The 20334-nt window shown below is 42.9% G+C and overlaps 1 protein-coding gene across 2 annotated transcripts in view; it reads right to left on the minus strand.

The window, feature by feature from the left end:
• Positions 1 to 481: 481 nt before the first annotated feature.
• POP1 (POP1 ribonuclease P/MRP subunit) overlaps positions 482 to 20334 on the minus strand; it is a 38689-nt gene continuing 18836 nt past the window's right edge. The window contains exons 13-17 of one of the 2 annotated variants that reach the window (XM_022584722.3): positions 13811 to 13926; positions 11579 to 11770; positions 10327 to 10481; positions 3937 to 4278; positions 482 to 2993 (exon numbers count right to left, since the gene is read on the minus strand). In XM_022584722.3, the coding sequence (XP_022440430.1) occupies positions 2339 to 2993; positions 3937 to 4278; positions 10327 to 10481; positions 11579 to 11770; positions 13811 to 13926 (1460 nt within the window). In that variant the 3' untranslated portion in view covers positions 482 to 2338. The remainder of the gene's footprint in view (positions 2994 to 3936; positions 4279 to 10326; positions 10482 to 11578; positions 11771 to 13810; positions 13927 to 20334) is intronic. The other variant, XM_022584723.3, reaches the window with a different exon arrangement.

Below are 20334 nucleotides of genomic sequence, written 5' to 3' on the forward strand. Positions count from 1 at the left end.
AGGTATATTTCACGAAACTAGCGTTCTTCGGACAATAGTTATGCAAAAAAAAAAAAAGTGGTGGTCTGTGAAGGACAGGTTTCCTTCCTATCGGTATTTGCAGAGCCTCAACTATACACATATTCATTGTGGATGTGCAATAGGAGGGTACAGTATATGGCCTTCCCCAAATTTATGTAGCCATGAAACACTTTTTTCCCAGGAAACATCTCCAGGGACCAGTGCTCCCAGGAATGTATTTTGGGAAATGCTAGTCTATCCTCTTAGCGCATAGTTCTTTGACCTGCCACCACAAAGCAGAGCAATTGTGCCCTGTCCCCCGTGATGAGGGCAGGGCAGCAGGGCCCACGCGGGGTGCTGTACGGAATGAGACAGTGACACAGCTCGCTCAGACTTCCGTCATCAAGCGAGCTAAGCCACAGAAGTGGCTTAGAGCCTCGAAAACAAATGAGGAATAGCCCATCAAATATTAACAACCAAGCACCAGGTGACATTTTAATTTATTCTGCTTACAGAAACCAAAAAAAAATTATACTATTTTTTTCAGTCTCATCTGCGTTGGACACAAATACTTTCAGAGGCAGAGCGAGAGGGAAAATGACAGACGTTTCACTGGCTACTGTAATACTGCTGTATCTCTCCCCAACCTGTCACTTCCCAAAGACAGTCACTGCCAAACGCTATTGCAAAAACACAATGCATTCAAGTCAATAACACCTAACTGTACATTTAAATAAAAAATTAATACTAATCCCACCTAAGCTCTGCTAGAAACGTATGGCAGAAAACGACGGAGTAAGAGTATGAGTGACACATAGGAGTATGAGTGCACGGCCACTAAAAGCTGATCAGCACCTGGCTTCCCTGCAAGTGAAAAAAAGCAGTGATGACGCCACTCTTCCATATGGGGCAGGAGGAGACCCCTCTTTTATACCCTGCTCAAAATGTCAGGCGGACAATGGGACTGCATGAACGTTTAAAAGCAGCTCGACATTTTAGCTATCCCCTTGCAGAGGTCATCGCTGCACTGCACGGCCGCACTTCCCAAAGTATGTCCCTAAGGACACTGGTCCTTGAAAAGAGAATTTGGGGCTCAAAAAGATTTATAAGATACTATTAAAAAAAAAAAAAGATACTATAGACTATTATCCACTTCTTGGAGAATCACAATGTACATTATCACATGGAAGGTTCTAGAAGTCCTTTAAAAAGAAATGCTTAACTGTATTTATTTATTTACTTTTGGCTGCATTGGCAGCAGGGGCTACCCTTCATTGCGGTGCGCAGGCTTCTCATTACGGTGGCTTCTCTTGTTGCGGAGCATGGGCTCTAGGCGCGCGGGCCTCAGCACTTGTGGCATGCGGGCTCAGTAGTTGCGGCTCGCTGGCTCTAGAGCGCAGGCTCAGTAGTTTGTGGCGCACAGGCTTAGTTGTTCTGCGGCATGTGGGATCTTCCCGGACCAGGGCTCAAACCCGTGTCCCCTGCATTGGCAGGTGGATTCTTAACCACTGTGCCACCAAGGAAGTCCCGCTTAACTGTATTTAACCCAGAATTTCCCACTCTGTCCTTGGACTCTTTTCCTTAGGTAACATACTTCATAGAACATATTTTGAGAAATGCTCCTCTATGGCTTTGAAAAATTCTTTGCAGAAACAAAGCACAGAAAAATTAAGTAACTCCTGGAATCATGCGCTGGTCAACAACACAGAGGACGAGTGGTCATAAAACCACAGACCACCACTCTAGTTCCATCTCAACACTTTTGCCATAAACTGAACCTGCCTGAATAGAGGCAACAATACGTTTTCCACGATTTCCTTCTTTATGGTGTAAAGCGTTGGGCATGCTGATCACAGTACAGAATTTAACGTGGCCCACAGGGGCCCATACTTCATGCACAGAGACCAGATGTTTCTAGTCTTTCCCACTTCTGTAACAATCAAATCATTAAACAACCGTCGTCGCTTATCACATGACTACAAGATGTTTCAAATAGACTTGACAGCCCTTTGTTCTTGATAGGACACAAGAAAACAATAGGGCTTCTAATTATTTTCAGCAAGAATTACACAGACCAAGAAATCAAAATACAAAAGCTTTTGGCTATATATGCCAAAAAATTTTAAAGTATTACAGCAAGGACAGGGAAAGATGGAAATCAAGGACATTACTGGAATGAGGTAAACATTTCATGCATTTGCATAAATACATAATTTTTTAAATTCTCGTTTCCAAGGAATTTAACATGATATATTGAAACGGAAGACAGCAAAAACAACTCTCCAGTTGTGGGACTTGGCAAACACAGTTATTATCTGTGCCAGGATGTAAACCGACCTCACACCTCAATAACGATTCTCGCAAATCGATACTGCAGAGAGGCAGGCGGCCTCAGCAACACGAGACCCCTCTCCACTCCTGGCTGGCTGGACAGCATATCCAGCAAGCCCGTCAAACTAACAAACCCCAGGGCTTCCCCACAGCCGACAGCCATGGAAAAATCTCCCTGTGTGACAAAGCCAAGGAGAACTCTGGAGCAGTGGGAAGTCACAACCGGGAGAGGGCCTGACCACAAGCCCAGGGTCAGAGGCTGCTGTCCAGCTGCAGGGTCCCCCTCTGCCAGGCCCTCAGATGCAGCACAGCCTCGCTTCTGCCTCTTCTCTAGTTTCTTCTTCTCCTTCTGTTTCCGGATCTGGCTCTTGAATGGGTCACTATGCTTGGGCTCCTGGGGCCCACAGTACAGCCGATCCTGGCTGAGCTGGAGGAGGTCCTCCTCAGCTGGAACACAGATCATGGTGTGCGGCTCGGGGCTGCCCTTCCTGAGCAGGGACAGCCTGACCCACACCAGGGCCTTGGGGAAGCGGTCCAGGATGGACAGGCAGGCCTCTCTTCTCAATTCTTGCTGCCCTGTGCCAGGAGCTCGTGGGGCTGCCCGACTGTTCCCAGAACTGGGTCCACACCAGGCTGACAGCTGCCTCAGTAATTTTCTACTCCTGCATGAAGTGGGAGACACACGTTTTGAGGATATTTTGTTCAAGGGGAAAATATGCAGTTAGAAGACTGGACATTGCTGGAGTTCACTTGATTTTTTGATACTCTATGGGGGGAAAGGATCAAAACTTTGATTTTTTAAAAATCAAAAATACACATTTGTGTAATGATACTTTTCTTTTTATGTGTCTACTACTCTGAGACTCAAGGATTAAAGGTTTCAAGTTGAAGGCAGAGAAAAATAAGACAGTGGAGTAGAATCTATGGCTATATTCACAGTGAGAGGATTCGAGTAAAAAGGAACTGATGTTTTGATGAAAAAAGAACCTCTAAGGGACACTTATCTGAAAAGTAAGAAGGAAGGATATGAAATTACTGTACAGAAGAGTAAGTATAAAGCAAAGGGGTGGCACTCTTTTAAAATGAGAGCACAGAATAAAGGGTTAATGATAAGCAGAATCAGATAGCCTGCAGCAGCACTGAGAGAAGAACACATTTTACACAGTAACCTCTGTGATATGACAATATCACAATGAATGGGGATCTAGTCGGCCACAAATGCAGGTCATTCAAAAGCAATGGGAAGAAATCTAATTCAACGGTTTAAAGAATGCTTGCAGGGGTTCTTCATTACTTAAGATCACAATCGTGAGGGGACTGCTTTGTGAGCAAAGACTAAATAAAATAGGTCATAAACTGCCCTGGTTTAGGTCTATTGACGCGATATTTTAAATCATTTCGTCAGTTAGCATCATGCCCCAAAGCAAATGTATGTGATTTAGCCTTTTCCCTGGGCCCTCTATGATTCACTGGCTTTCCCTTCCAGAAGGTCCACACATTCACTTGGGCTTTGTGTAAAGAAGCAATGGTAACTTTTACTTCCTGGTCAGTATCAAAAAAAAAACAGACAATCCAAAAACGTACCCGAAAGTCGTGTGCACTTACCTCAGAACACAGAGGAGGCTGCCGGTGGCACCCTGGCCCACTACCCCCTCAGTCCCCGGCCGGGCTGGACCATCTGTGTCCATCACTCCCTTGGGCTCGCTGGAGTCGTTTAGGGGTGTGCCCTCGTCATCAGACAGCTGACGAGTCCTTCCAGGCATGGGGGCACAAGGCACCACATCTCTCCTCAGGCTACTCTCCTCACCACCTGGAGAGGAAGCTGCAGACGATTCGTCTTGGGCCTGGACTCTTGATTCCCAGTCTCGAGTTAACTGCTCCCAGGGACAGCAGAAAGGTGCCAGCGTGCCAAGCTTAACGTAGTTGGGCCGTTTTGCCGGAGGGCGTCTAATGGAAATCAAAGAGGAGAACCAATTTTGAACAATTTAGGATGGACAATCAAAATAACCATGGCCACCATACTCCATCTCTATTTTAAAAACAAACATACAAAAAAGTTTTCTAAGAAATACGATTTTAAAAAATAATAACCAACTCTAGTGGCTGAGCGTTTTTGTTTTCTTTGGTTTTTACTGTAATAGATAACGCACCCACAAAGTCACCCTACATACATCACTCCGGGGAGTGCCACTCCTAAAGAACTGCAGGTAAAGGGTGCTCCTGGAGCTGTGCAGTGATGCCCCTGAATACTCACAGGGTTTGAAGTTCAAAAGGTGCAGGAGGGGGACTTCCCTGGTGGTCCAGTGGTTAAGAATCTGCCTTCCAATGCAGGGGACGCAGGTTCGATCCCTGGTCAGGAAACTAAGATCCCACATGCCATGGAGCAACTAAGCAACTCTGAGCCCACGCACTCTGGAGCCCTCGTGCCCCAACTAGAAAGCCTACGCACCGCAACTAGAGAGCCTGCATGCCACAACTACTGAGCCTGTGCACCACAACTAAAGAGAAGCCCGCACACCACAACTAGAGAGCGCACCACAACTAGAGAGAAGCCCACGCGCTGCAACACAAGATCCCACGTGCTGCAACTAAGACCCGATGCAGCCAAAAATAAAAAAAAATTTTTTTTTAAAAGGTACAAAAGGGGTGATGGTGAAGTTCCTCTCTCACCCTTGACCTCTAGTGACCCAGCTGTCCTCCACAGAGACAATATCATCATCTGTATCTTATATATCCTTCTAGAGACATTTTATAAACTTACAAGCAGATATATACGTATTTCTTTTCCTACCCATTTTACACAAATGGTGGCAAACCGATCCTGTACTCTTTTGCTTAACTTTATTCATTTAACAAAATAGCTTGGAGGTCATTTTATATTAGCACATCAAGACATCCCTCACTCTTTAGCACAAGTCTTATCCCACTGGACGGTTTATACCTTAAGTTATTTAGACAGTCCTCTCCTCGAGGACATTCTGGTTATTTTCAAGCTTTTGCTTCTACAAACGATGCTGCCATGAATGACCTTGAACATGTTGTACAAGTACAAGTATATCCACAGGATAAATTCCTGGGAGTGGAAGTGCTAAGGCAACGAGTATTATTAGCACTTGCAATTTTGACAGATATTTCCAAACTGCCCTTCACATGGGTGATACCAAATGACTTTTCGGCAACATGTGAGGGAGAACCTTCAAAAAACCACTAACTAGTGGGAACCAGGGCCTGCTCTGGTATGTAATGACCCCAAAAGGTAAGGAGCAGCCTGGCCATGGGCGCTTCCGGGCCGGGGTACTCTGTGGGAGTCCCAGCCTGCACCCTCAGGCTGATGGTCTCCTCGGGGACAGGCCCAGACATTCCTTCCCCCCTCTGTTTCTTACTGTGTGCTATGCCCTAGGACCGCAAATGGAAATGAACCTGTACGCTTAATCAGAGGTTCAGTTTGAGCCTATATTCTGGAGACTGAACCAAATGTGTTCTGGCCTCCTGAGAGGGGCAGCTGGTGAAAAACCCTCTAAGGGTACTTGCCTCACTCAGAAACTTTTAAAAAGAGAGACGGGCAGTTTATAAAAAGAGAGACAAAAAATGGTGAAAACACTTAAGGGTACCCAACCTCACTTGTAAGCAAACAAACAAAAAATGAGAACGGTAAGATGCCATTTTTTCATCTATGTTTTGTCAGTATTAAGATTGGTAAGGACTTCCCTGGTGGCGCAGTGGTTAAGAATCCGCCTGCCAATGCAGGGGACACGGGTTTGAGCCCTGGTCCGGGAAGATCCCACATGCTGCGGAGCAACAGAGCCCATGTGTCACAACTACTGAGCCTGCGCTCTAGAGCCCGCGAGCCACAACTACTGAAGCCCGTGTGCCTAGAGCCTGTGCTCCACAACAAAGAGAAGCCACCACAACTAGAGAAAGCCCGCATGCAGCAACAAAGACCCACCGCAGCCAAAAATAAATAAATAAATAATTTTTAAAAATTAATTAAAAAAATAAAATAAAAGATTGGTAATAGCCCATGTTATCGAGACGTGAGGGAAAACAGGCACCCTCGGAACTAGAGGTAAAATTCTACACTAATACAAATAGCAATTTGCCAATGGTACGTCAAATCCTCAAAGCGTGCAGCTTTTTTTTCTTTTTAACTAGAAATCTTATTTATGAGATTGAGCCTAAGGTCCTGCTTTGCCTTCTTTCCGCTACAGTTCCTCTCAAGTGGTAGCTCTTTCTTTTTCACACCCCACAGGCCTAGGGGTGGGCACATTCCTCCTGATGCCCCCAGACCGCTTTTCTTCTCCTTCCCGCTCCCCTGAAGCACAAGCCATCAGGTAAACCACTGGCTCTCCCTGCTCAGCCAGGGCCTCGGTCAACTCCCCAGGCACCCCATTCCCCGCCACTCTGCCTTCCCCTCCATCCCGACCATTCTCAATGGCTTCAGCAGCTACATATATCACCCTTCTAGTACTCTGGCCCACCAGAAACTTCTCACACCTTTTACTTCCCCCCATCTCAACCACCCACTCTCCTGGTCACACCTTACCTTTTGGTCACTGCCAACACTTGCTCCACCTTAAAATCTCAATTTCAAGTATCCTTCACTCAGAATGACGCCTCCTATTTTGCCTGCCCATTTACCTCTCCACGGCAACAATTCCTCAACCACTGGAACTTACTACGGTAAGTCCCCTACGTACGAATGAGTTCCGTTCCAAGAGCGAATTCGTAAGTCCAATTTGTTCCTAAGTCCAACAAAGTTAGCCTAGGTACCCAACTAACACAATCGGCTATATAGTGTTATAATAGGTTTATAATATCAATACTTTTCACACAAATAATACATAGAAAACAAACACAAAAAATAAAGAGAACGTTTTTAATCTTATAGTACAGTACCTTGAGAAGTACAGTACAACAGCTGGCATACGGGGCTGGCACCGAGTGAACAGGCAAGAAGAGTTACTGACTGGAGGAGGGAGAGGAGGTGGGAGATGGTAGAGCTGAAGGAGGGCAAGCTGCAATGTCACTCATGCCTGCCTGACGCTGATGGAACACACGTTCACATCGTTGAAAGTTCGCAACTTGAAGGTTCGTATGTAGGAGACTTACTGTATTCGTTTACCACTTCATCACTGCTCACTACCGTCCTCACATCTCTCTCCTTGGAAGCCTAGATGCCACAGTTCCTAAGAGAGTCACTCCCTTTACACACACCCCCAAGTCCCTCCTCCGGTAAAGCCCCTGCTGGTTACGTTCAACCCTCCACTACCCCACGCCAGCACCTGATTGGCAGAACATGGCTGGGGAAGAACATGCAGTAGTCCCGAAGGGTCTCACGGTCAACACAACTTAAGTGGACTCCTACATTTCTTACAAATCTGATACGTTTCTCCAGTCGATTCTATCTTCCACTCTCCCAGAACACTGTTTATATCAATTCCTCTCTCCTCAAATCTCCAACAGCCTCTCTCCCCCTTATTCCTAGATGATAACCTTGCCTATTTTTCAGAGAAGACGGTCACAATCAGACTACTACTACCCAACCTCTGCGCAGAGTCTAGCCTACCTAAATCCGTATTCGCATTTCCAGAGTCAGCCTTCCAGCCTACTAAAAATAAGACAGCTAAGCCTGATCCTAAGGAATGCCACTCCTCCCCTTATGCCCTGGATGCTACCCCGTCTTCCTCACTCAAGGGCTTTGCTCTGGCCATTTTAGCCTCCCTCCCCTTGCCTGGATCCCTCCCACTAGTGTAGAAACACGTACTTCCATCAAGAATAAGCTCCACAAGGGCAGAGCAGACTTTGCCCGTCCTGTCCCCTGCTGCAGCCTCAGTGCCTAGAAAGGTTTTTGACACATGGCAAGTTCCAAGTAAACATGTGCTAAATGAATAGATCAAATACGTAGAGATACAAATGGAAAGCTGTTCACAGAAGCACAGAGCAAAAACTCAGGAAGAACCTAAAGGGCCACTGATAAATCACAGAACAGCCATGCTGCATTGGCAAACTACAACTCACTGGGCAAACCTGGCCCACTGCCTGTTTTTGTATGACCCGCGAGCTAAGAATGGTTTTTACATTTTTCAATGGTTGAAAAAAACACAAGAGGGAATTCCCTGAAGGTCCAGTGGTTAGGACTCCGCGCTTCCACTGCAGGGGGCCCGGGTTTCATTCCTGGTTGGGGAACTAAGATCCCACAAGCCGCGCGGTGCAGCCAAAAAAAAGAAAAAAGGAAAGAAAAAAACACAAGAGAATAATATCGTGTGGCACATGAAAATGCTATGAAATTCAAATAGGATCGTCCATAGCGTGAGCCTGGAACACAGCCGTGCTCACTCATTTATGCATCCTCTGAGGCTGCTTTCGTGCCACATGGCAGAGTTGAGCAGCTGCCATGGAGACCAAAGGGCCCACAAAGCCAGAAATAGTTATCATCTGGCCCTTTACAGAAAAAGTTTGCCAACTCTTGGTTTAGAGTCATATTTATTGATATGGGAAAACTTTCCATAATACACAGCTAAATGAAAAAAGCAGGTTTCAAAATAGTATATGTAATACAATGCCTTAAAAAAAATTTGTGTCTATGAAAAATTTACATACATAAAAAAATCGAAAGGGTGAGAAATAAGTATTACTGTCAATTATTATTTAACAAGCATGGAGAAGCCCCTGCACACCATGGGAGGCGTAAGATGTACAACGCACAATGGCTGCCCTCAAAGGGCTTGTAAACCAGCAATCCAGGAACGTATCCCCGTTCACTCACTCACTCACTCATTCATCCATCATTCAAACAACAGCTGGAAAGCCAAGCCAACTGTGGCCAAGCCTGTCTCTAGAGTTGCAGCAGCGCACAGGAGAGCACAACTGCGGAGCTCACAGTCAAGGAAATACAACATTCAATGAGTCACCCATTCATCAGTCAACAAAAAAACAGGTATTAAGGCCCACTGCGCCCTAGGCACCGGCTAGATACTGCAGATGCCACAACAAACAAGAGAGCTTTTGTGCTTCCCGAAGTCTACAGTTCAGTAGGAAATACAGGTGCCCTATGTTTCCTTTCCAGAGTATAAAGGAAATAAAGCCCCTCACTGGCCACTCCTCCAACGGAAAAGAAAAAAGTCTAGATGGATAGATACCAAAATGTAAAAACAGTGCTATCTCTCTGGATAAAAGGAATACACCAGTTTATAAAGTATTTTTGTATGTGTCCATACTTTCATTAAAATTCATAAGTATGTACTCCATCTATAACCATTACGAAAGACACAATTTCCATTGTGAGGAGGCAGGGCTCAGTAGCGGGAATCAATTAACAAGCGCCCGGGACTCAGGTCCGCAGCTTAGGTGTCCACCATCATCAGTGAAGCAAATAACCCAGAGAAAGGTTTGTAACCTGCATGGGCTATAAAATCTAGATATAGGGCAATCTCCTGACCTAAGTAGCATCTTCTGAATTATGCCTTGGGAATGTTGACAAGTCTAAGAACTCCACATTATATAGTAAGAGTCCCTGAAGCCAGGACAAACATGATTGTTCAATGTGTCTTCCCCTTAAGACATCAAACTAGGGACTTCCCTGGTGATGCAGTGGTTAAGAACCCGCCTGCCGGGCTTCCCTGGTGGCACAGTGGTTAAGAATCCGCCTGCCAACGCAGGGGACACGGGTTCGAGCCGTGGTCCAGGAAGATCCCACATGCTGCGGAGCAACTAAGCCCGTGCGCCACAACTACTGAGCCTGCTCTCTAGAGCCCGTGAGCCACAACTACTGAAGCCCGCGTGCCACAACTACTGAAGCCCGCGTGCCTAGAGCCCACGCTCTGCAACAAGAGAAGCCACCACGATAAGAAGACCGCGCACCTCAACGAAGAGTAGCCCCTGCTCGTCGCAACTAGACAAAGCCCACACTCAGCAATGAAGACCCTACACAGCAAAAAATAAATAAATTTATTTAAAAAAAAAAAAGACTTCAAACTAGAGAATCCAGTTTCTTACCTTTTGTACTTTTCAAGAAGATTCTTAGCTTGCTCTTCAGCAAAGAGAATCCCAGCAGGGCAGTCTGGGAAATCACCTGGGACATTAGGTGACCTTTTATACTGAGAATGCACTACAGTCTCTTTTAATCCTCCAACTCTTGCACCTCGATAGATCTGAAAGAAATGCCAGAAAGATCCTGTCACTATACCAACTTAAAGTGAAACTGCTAAATTCTTTGTATGGAGAAAAATGGGAAACCTAAATACCCATCAAAAATAGAATGGATAAATACACTGGGGAACTACCCCATGATGGGTTACCATACAATAGTAAAAATGAATGAAATAGAGCTTCACCAATCAACATGGAAAAATCTCAATGTTGAGTGAATATTGCAAGTTGCAAAAGCATTTATACAAGGAATAAAGTTTAAAAACATGTCAAATATAGCTATTTTATTTTAGGATATACACACACACTTAATAAAGCTATAAAAACATGCATGATAGTGACAAACACCAAAAATAGGACTAGTGATTCCTTTAGAAGGAGAGAGGGAAATGGGACTGGAGAGGGATACACAGAGCGCTTCCAATGAACCTATAATGTCTTATTTCTTAAGCTGGATGGTGGGTGAAAGGTACACAGGTATACCTTCTGTGTGCTTAAAACAATTCATAATTTTAAAGTTAGATTTAAAAATATTCCCACTCCTAAATGATTAACTGAATGTCCTTTGCACTATGCATAATCACTAAAATTAATTATCTGCCGGAATCTAACGGTCTTACATGTCATGTCCTTTATGCTTTCTAGCTCAAAGTAATTATTTAACCAGGAAAAAAAAAACACACATTAGATTTTCAATAAAATTTTTAGCTGCAGTTAATAAAAGAGGAATAAATGGAACAGCACGTAAAAAAAAAAACTGTATTCTATACATCTATAAAAACGAAGTCTTTTGGCTTTTAAACTGTAACAAATTTCAAGTAAAGAAACCTCAACATTTTGTTGCCACTATTATTCAAAAATCAGGCCACTTTTAAAACCTCAAAAATTCAAAAAATGTCAGCACAACTCTTAGTAATGAAAACCGGGCTCCAGGGACTCTATGAAGTATCTTATATCCAGGATTATAGCTCAAAGGGCAGAAAACTAGCACTCAATTTCTAGGTCGTGCGTAAAGTCAGGAACATTTTCAGTGCTTGGCATTCACTGGGAATGTATTTTAAATGTTGTAACTGTTGGTCAGAATCGAAGAGTAACTTACAAATGGAATCCAGAAAGCCATGCCCCAGCCCTTTGGGAGGAGGACATCCCAGCCACTTCCCCAGCCTCGCTGGTCATCACCAGTCACTTTTCCTGGCTGTTGAATCAAAAGTATAGGAACCTTGGATTCATGGGGACCTAAAAAAAGCTGTGACCCGGGCACCAGCAATTCACTCCTCTTCCGGTTTAAATCCTGAAGTGGAAGAAAATAATTCAAGACAAACAACCCTAGTCTTCCGGGAGATCCTACTGGGTCTCCCTATAAGCAGCTTTAGAAAGTTCAATGCTCTTTTAAAAAGCAAGAAAAAGGTGTTCTCAATAAATAAATGTGAGCCATTTTAAGTACAAGGTATTTCTCCCAGGATGATTTTCCTCTATACCAGTGCTTTGGTAGAAAATGCCAAATTGTCTTAAATTAGAATATACTAAGTGATTCAAAGTAATAAAATAATATACATTCATTCTGCTAATTCCTTATCTATCAGGATTAATCTTACATTGTGATACTCTGTCCCTACATTTATTTTGGTTAAGATTGGTGGTCATGAAGTAAAAGGGCTATAAACAAGAACTTCTCAAGGAGGGGCACGTGGGAAAATACTCCAGCTTTTAAGAAAATTTCTCAGCAGGTCTTAAAAGAGAAGATGCTATAAATGATCTATTAAGTGGACTGCAGGGAGTGGATAACAACATCCTTGCAGTCTTGCCAGGTGGAGACAGGCCTGACGCTCAACTGAGAAGACTACACAGGAGGCCACCTCCATGCTACAAAGTCTAACTCATGAATGCCCTTCATGCATGACCAAGTCCCGAGTCTCCTTTTTTTACCTTTGGTCAAGTTTCCACTACCTTCTACATATTGGTAATTCCAAAATATCTATCTCTTTAGGCCCAACTTTTCCTCCTGGGATAGAAACCTGTCTCCTGGACATCTGCTCCTAGGACGTCCTGAGGCCCCTCAGTTTATCTGAGACTAAACTCATCTTCCCCGCTGCGTCACTCTCTTCCTGTGTGCCCCAGCTGGCTGGATGACATACAATTCTCACAGTTCATTAGCTCATTCACTCATTCTTTCAAATGTTTAGTCTTCATTCATTTACTTGTTCATTCAAATATTTCCTAAGCACCTGTTATATGCCAGGCACTTAGCTAGAACTTGGGAAGACAGCAGTGACAAGTCAGACCTGGCTCTGCCTCTCTTTTAGCTGAGCTCCTAAAACCAAGCTAGACCATTAGGACCTAAACCACAGGCCTCCTCCTTTCTCACTTCCCATCTTCCAATCAACCACTGAGTCTAGGCAGTTTTACCTTCCAGGTATATGTATTAAACCCTAGCCCCTCCACTCCAGCCATACTGCCACACTTCAGGCCCCCATCATGCCATCTGGACTACTTCAAGGGTCTCTTCTAAGCCATCCAACCACAAGCCCTCTCTCCAGCTCTTCCGCCCCCTTATCCCCGTCCCTAGTCTCCATAGCACTGCCAGACTGAAATCTGATCATGTCATGGCCCAACTTAAAATCTTCAATGGCCCCTGCATCTTCAGTCCAAATCCAAAAATTCCTCAAGGTCTTTTATGCTATAGCCCCTTTTTATCTCCTCAGTTCCATCTCCTACCCTACCCTTAACTCCAAGATACTGATCTGCTTGGAGATTCCTGAACATGCCATCCTGTTTTTGGCCTGGGCCCTTGCCCTCGTTCTCAACTCCAACAATCCTTTCTCCACTGTAGCCTTGGCTCCTGGCCCCTGGCCGCCAAGAAGCCTAGTTATTTCTCACCACACACCTAAGAGTTAGCTCAAATACCAGCTCCTCCACCCAGGAAGCTTTCCCCAGTTTCCCTAGTCCGGGCTCAGTACCCCTTCTTCGGGCTTCCTTTGTACTCTGTACTTCTTCAACCTAATCCTAGTCATCTACCCCATTATCTAATACAATACCTGGTGTTGACAGGAGCTCAATCATTGTGAAATTAATGACAGAGAACATTTAAGGGGAAAAATAATAAAAAAAAAAAATTAAACCATAGATTATCATTTCAAGAAAAAGTCTTTGTATTAACCTTTTCTAGAGATTATTCTTCTCTAAGAATGGAAAATAGCATTGTATATATCATAAGGGATACAAAAATTGAAAATAAAAGGAAGTCTATGGGATTCTATAAAATATGAAATAACGTTCATGGTCTCTAGAGTGATGAATTTCAGCCTGTTTTCACAACTTTACCATTAGTTACCTGATCCGGGATTTTATTCTCTGTGACACTCTTACAGATATCTTGGTTCCAAAGAAAGCTATGCGAACACTCCACAGGCACACCCTCCAGAAGCAGCTGTCTAACTTTCTCATTATCTAAGAGGGAAAAGAAATAGCCTTAAACCACATTCCTTAGATCAGTGAGGTCAAATTCTAAACAAAGCCAGGTGACCTTTTCTTACAAGAAACTATTCTATAGGCTCCTCTAGAAGCCTAACTTCTCTAGAGGAATTTATTTACTTGAGTAGAAATTGTTATGCTTACAGTTGGTTTCATAATCTGTGAAACAGCAAAGGCTCCTAAATTTATTTCTTTGACATTTATTTTTAGTCTGTAAGATGCAAATATTACATTAAATTGCCTCTAAATATCTACCTGATTCCACATTTAAGATAATCACGTTCTAGGCATCACTGCAGAGGCGAGCCATTTCTTGATTATATGCTCTTGACGGCACAAATCATATTTTAACTATTGGCTTCAGGGCTCTTTATGTCATCCCTGACCCAATGGTCTTGAGCCAACAGATACCATCCTTTTCTTCTGTCCTATTACTTCAAGTCTCTGATAACCCTTTTTTATTGAATTGAATGTATTCCTTTCTGTAAAACGTATTTTTCTCAGTCCTTTAAAACGAATATATTTGTTGTGAAATATGTTGTTTCAACCCTTTAAACGAGCTACACCATGCCAAAAAGTACTCTAGTGGGAAAGGAGGAGGAATTTTTTCAGTTATAAACATATATATTGATAGAAGAGACTTCCTACATGCAATTTACTTAAACACTAGGGGAAAAAAAATCTTTCAAATCTTACTTTGTTGGACTGAAGAATTAAAAGTAAAAAGTCAGACAATTCATGAGTTTAGGCTAAGGTCCTAAAATGCCAACATAGAAAGGTCACTCAACCTGCATGGGTCTGATGGCTGAAAAAAGTAAGCTGGAAGTGACTTGGCCATAATGTGACAGATATCAGGGATAAACAAGTTAGAAAAAACTAAACTGGTGAAAAGATCTGAGATGAAAGCAGCAATTGCTTCTAGTGCAGCTGGAGAGAATAACCAGCAGCATCTCAAGGGACAAGGCGTGTGCTGTAAAAATTCACACGGCCTGTCTAGGAGCAAAAAAGCCCCATCAAACAGCTGTCTGCCGAGAAGGCTTTCTTGTGGAGTGCTGCCATAGATCTGAGTGACAGAGCTGGGATTTTATTCAGATTTGGCTGCAGACAAAAGAGATGGCTAATACTTAGGGTGTGAAGGCATAGGAAAGCACAATTTCATCTTCAAATATTCTAAAAAATAATAAGTAAAAAGATGAAACAAAGTAGATGGTACATCCAGACAATGGAATATTATTCAGCACTAAAAAGAAATGAGCTATCAAACAACCTAATCCAAAAATGGGCAGAAGACCTAAACAGACATTTCTCCAAAGAAGATATACAGATTGCCAACAAACACATGAAAGAATGCTCAACATCATTAATCATTAGAGAAATACAAATCAAAACTACAATGAGATATCATCTCACACCAGTCAGAATGGCCATCATCAAAAAATCTAGAAACAATAAATGCTGGAGAGGGTGTGGAGAAAAGGGAACACTCTTGCACTGCTGGTGGGAATGTGAATTGGTACAGCCACTATGGAGAACAGTATGGGGGTTCCTTAAAAAACTACAAATAGAACTACCATATGACCCAGCAATCCCAGTACTGGGCATATACCCTGAGAAAACCGTAATTCAAAAAGAGTCATGTACCAAAATGTTCATTGCAGCTCTATTTACAATAGCCAGGACATGGAAACAACCTAAGTGTCCATCATCGGATGAATGGATAAAGAAGATGTGGCACATATATACAATGGAATATTACTCAGCCATAAAAAGAAACAAAATTGAGTTATTTGTAGTGAGGTGGATGGACCTAGAGTCTGTCATACAGAGTGAAGTAAGTCAGAAAGAGAAAGACAAATACCGTATACTAACACATATATACGGAATCTAAGAAAAAAAAAAGTGTCATGAAGAACCTAGGGGTAAGACGGGAATAAAGACACAGACCTACTAGAGAATGGACTTGAGGATATGGGGAGGGGGAAGGGTAAGCTGGGACAAAGTGAGAGAGTGGCATGGACATATATACACTACCAAACGCAAAATAGATAGCTAGTGGGAAGCAGCCACGTAGCACAGGGAGATCAGCTCGGTGCTTTGTGACCACCTAGAGGGGTGGGATAGGGAGGGTGGGAGGGAGGGAGACGCAAGAGGGAAGAGATATGGAGATATATGTATATGTATAACTGAGTCACTTTGTTATAAAGCAGAAACTAACACACCATTGTAAAGCAATTATACTCCAATAAAGATGTAAATAAATAAATAAAATAAATGAGCTATCAAGCCATGAAAAGACAAGAAAGAACCTTAAAAGCATATTACTATATGAAAGAAACCAATCTGAAAAGGCTACATACTGTATGATTCCAACTATGTGACATTCTGGAAAAGGCAAAACCAGAGAGGCTGTTGAAGGATCAGGGGTTGGAAGCAGTGAGAAAGGGATGAAAAGAGAGAGCACAGCTGACTTAGGAGGGTGAAACTATTCCGTGTGATACTATAATGACAAAGCAGAGTATGTCTGAAGGCAAAAGAGGCCTTTTAAGTCAACAGTCTTCACTACTGAGAAAAAAATATTATCAGCTGAGTCAGCACACCCCTCAGTGTGCCCAGAATCACTGTCAATTCCGTGCGTAATTCTAAGTCCTTCCCCCAAGGCTCACATAAAGCACATTCTCTTTCATCTCGGACCAAAGCTAATTGACTACATAACTCCAGAATTGTGACTTAAAGGTTGACTAGCTTATCTTCTCCTTTCTTAAATGTATTTGAAGATTACCAGATTTTAAAATTTTCTTAAGTGTTTCTTAGAGAAGCAAGGGAAATGAATAAAAGGTTTAATCACTTGGGATTCAAATGAACCAAAGTTACAGCCTTCAAATTCACTCTATTTTAAATTAAATTTGCAGAACAGTTAAAAAGGCCCAGCTGAAGCTATCAGATATTTTTTCTCCCAAGAGCAGAAACTGAGAAGTCATGGCAATAATGACCAATAACTGGGAACTTGAGAAAGTCAACTGTTTGGGGTACACGGTAATAGAGAGGGTATAAAGAGAAAGACTAAAAGGAGCCTATGAGCACAATGTAAGGTCAGTATTTTCTAAAGCAAATTCATCTCTGGAAGACAAAGACTAGTTAAAATAATCTAACAAAGCAAACCAGATGTTAAGGAGAGCAAATACTAAAAGAACAGATAGTAGAGCAGAACTTGTATTTTTAAATTTCACCCAGAAAGCCAGCTCTTTACACAGTGAAATGCTGTGTTAATGAAGTTGAAAAGATTCACAAAAACATATTGGTAATATTTATCAAACTCAAGAAATGAATGATAGGACTTCCCTGGTGGCGCAGTGGTTAAGAATCCACCTGCCAATGCAGGGGCCACGGGTTTGATACCTGGTCCGGGAAGATCCCACATGCCGCGGAGCAGCTAAGCCCGTGCGCCACAACTACAGAGCCTGTGCTCTAGAGCCCAGCCACGACTACTGAGCCCACATGCCACAACTACTGAAGCCCGGGCGCCTAGAGCCCGTACTCCACAACAAGAGAAGCCACTGCAATGAGAAGCCCGTACACCGCAACAAAGAGTAGCCCCCCGCTCGCCACAACTAGAGAAAGCCCGCGTGTAGCAACAAAGACCCAACGCAGCCATAAATAAATAAATAAATAAATGAAAATAAATTTATTTAAAAAAGAAAAAGAAAGAAATGATCAGGTAAACTTTTTCAAAGCACCTGAGGATACGCATCATCACCTCAGGGTCTTCACTGAAAGAGAAAACCATTTCCATCTCTGTACTCTATTCTACTCTCAATATTTCTGATGCTCAAGTGTGTGGGTGTTTTTCCCACAGCAAACAATTCTCTGACACCAGCTGAGTGTCCTACAATTTAACTCAATCCTGACGCTACCTACCTAGAGATAGCATCAGATCCCACAGGTTAAGGGCTCAGTCCCACAGACGGCTCCCACTTCAGGCGCCAATTTTAAGTCCTGACCAACTGGCTATAAATTGGCCAAGTCCAATAGTTTGCTAGAATGGCTCCCAGAACTCAGGAAAACAGTTTACTTACTACATTACTGGGTGGTTTTTTAATAAAAGGATACAGCTCTGAAACAGCCAGACGTAAGAGATGCACAGGGCAAGGTAAAGGGGAAGGGGTGTGGAGCTTCCATGCCCTCTCTGGGCACCCCACCACCCAGCACCTCCAAGGGTTCAGCAAACAGGGAGCTCTCCAAACTCCACTCTAGGATTTTTATGGAGGTTTCATCAGGTAGGTATGATTGATTGGCCATTAGCGATTAAGCTTAATCTCCAGCCCCTCTCCCTTCTCAGGGAGAGAAGGAGTGGCGCCTGAAAGTTCCAACATTTTGGTTGGTTCCCCTGGCAGCCAGCCCCCAACCTTAGGGGCTTTACCAAAAGACACCTCATTAACATAAACTCAGGTGTGGTTGAAAGGGGCTTGTTAGGAATAAGAAAAGGCTCTCCTTTTAGCCGTTAAGGCTCTTGTCACTTAGGAAATGACAAGAGTTTTAGAAGCAAAGTGCCAGGAACCATGGACAAACACCAAAACATGTATTTCTTATTACTTCACAGTATCACACTGCTGTACCTTCTCTTTTCCAAGCCCTCTATAATTCCCAGCACACATAAGAAGATAAATTGTTTACGTTATGCAAGTCAGGCAAACCCTTCCTATGGTTTAAGTAGCACCAGAATTGATCTGTTTTGTCCAAGTCAAAACAAAGAATGACTTCAGATATGGAAAGACAGACCGGAAGTTATGTCAGACAATTAAGACCATCATGACCTTAAGATTCTTCTAAGGATTCACCTTTTATTAATTGATCCAGCTCATCAAGGTATATTTCTAAAATTACTTTTGAATTGTCATCCCAGATGGTATGTTACATTTGTTAATAATATTTGTGTAATACTAACTCCTTAAAAAGTTTACTTTTTTATATAGCTCACATGCCGATACTTCTTCAAAGAAATTACTTAAAACAGGTTTTAATAAAATACAACAATAAGATTGGTGGCCACGATGGTGAAGTAAGACCCTGAACATACCTCCTCACATGGGCACACCAAAATTACAACTGTTTACAGAGCAACTGTCTATGAGAACGTCTTGAAGACTAGCAGAACAGGCTCTCCACGACTAAAGATAATAAAGAAGGAACCAGATAGGAGAGGTGGAGACATGGTAGAGTCAAGATACACACCCCTGGGTAGGCGACCCACAAACAGGAGGAGAATCATAATTGCAGAGTTTCCCCGAGGGAGCAGGGGGACCAAGCTCCTCATCAGGTACCCCAGCCTGGGGGTGCTGCATAGAGAGGATGAGCCTGTAGAACGTCTGGCTTTGAAGGCCAGCTGGGCTTGAGAACAGGAGAGCTGGAGGGCTACAGGAAACACAGACTCCACTCTTAAAGGGTACACGTAAAATCTACATGTTCCAAGTCCCAGCACAGAGGCAGTAATTTGAAAAGAGCCACTTGCTGATCTTCGAGAGTTTCCCAGAGAGGCAGAAGGCAATTGGGAGTCCTCCTGGGGACACAGATCTGGCGAGGATGTGGAGAAAAAGGAACCCTCACACACTGCTGGTGGGAATGTAAATTGGTACAGCCCCTATGGAAAACAGAACAGAGGTTCCTCAAAAAACTAAAAATAGAACTACCATACAATCCAGCAATTCCATTTCTGGGTATATTTCCAAAGAAAATGAAAACACTAATTCGAAAAGATACATGCACCCCTATGTTCACTGCAACATTGTTTATAACAGCCGAGGTATGAAAGTGTCCATCAACAGATGAATGGATAAAGAATATGTGGTATATATACAATGGAATACTACATTAAAAGAATGACACTTTGTCATTTCCAACAACATGGATGGATTTGGAGGATATTACACTAAGTGAAATAACTCAGAGAAAGACAAATAGCACATGATATCACTAATATGAGGAATCTAATGAACAAACATAACAAAACAGAAACAAGAGTCCTAGATACAGAGAACAAACTGGAGGTTGTGAGAGGGGAGACGTGTGCGGGGGGATGGGTGAAATAGATGAGGGAGATTAAGAGATACAAACTTCCAGTTATAAAATAAGTAAGTCATGGGGATGTAATGTACAGCATGGGGAATATGGTCAGTGATATTGAAATAACTCTGTATGATGACACATGGTAGCTAGACTTATCTTGGTGATCATTTGGTAATGTATAAAAATATTGAACCACTATGTTATACACTTGAAACTAATGCAATATTGTAAATCAATTATACTTTGATTATTAAAAAACACAATGACATAACATGGTCAGCTTTAATAGTAGAAATTAAATCATGTTTTTCAAGATAGACTTTA

The sequence above is a fragment of the Delphinapterus leucas genome, chromosome 17 (genome assembly GCF_059928025.1).
Source record: "Delphinapterus leucas isolate spDelLeu-1000000601 "Yukka" chromosome 17, BTC_Dleu_Yukka2, whole genome shotgun sequence".
In the NCBI taxonomy this organism is placed as follows: domain Eukaryota; kingdom Metazoa; phylum Chordata; class Mammalia; order Artiodactyla; family Monodontidae; genus Delphinapterus; species Delphinapterus leucas.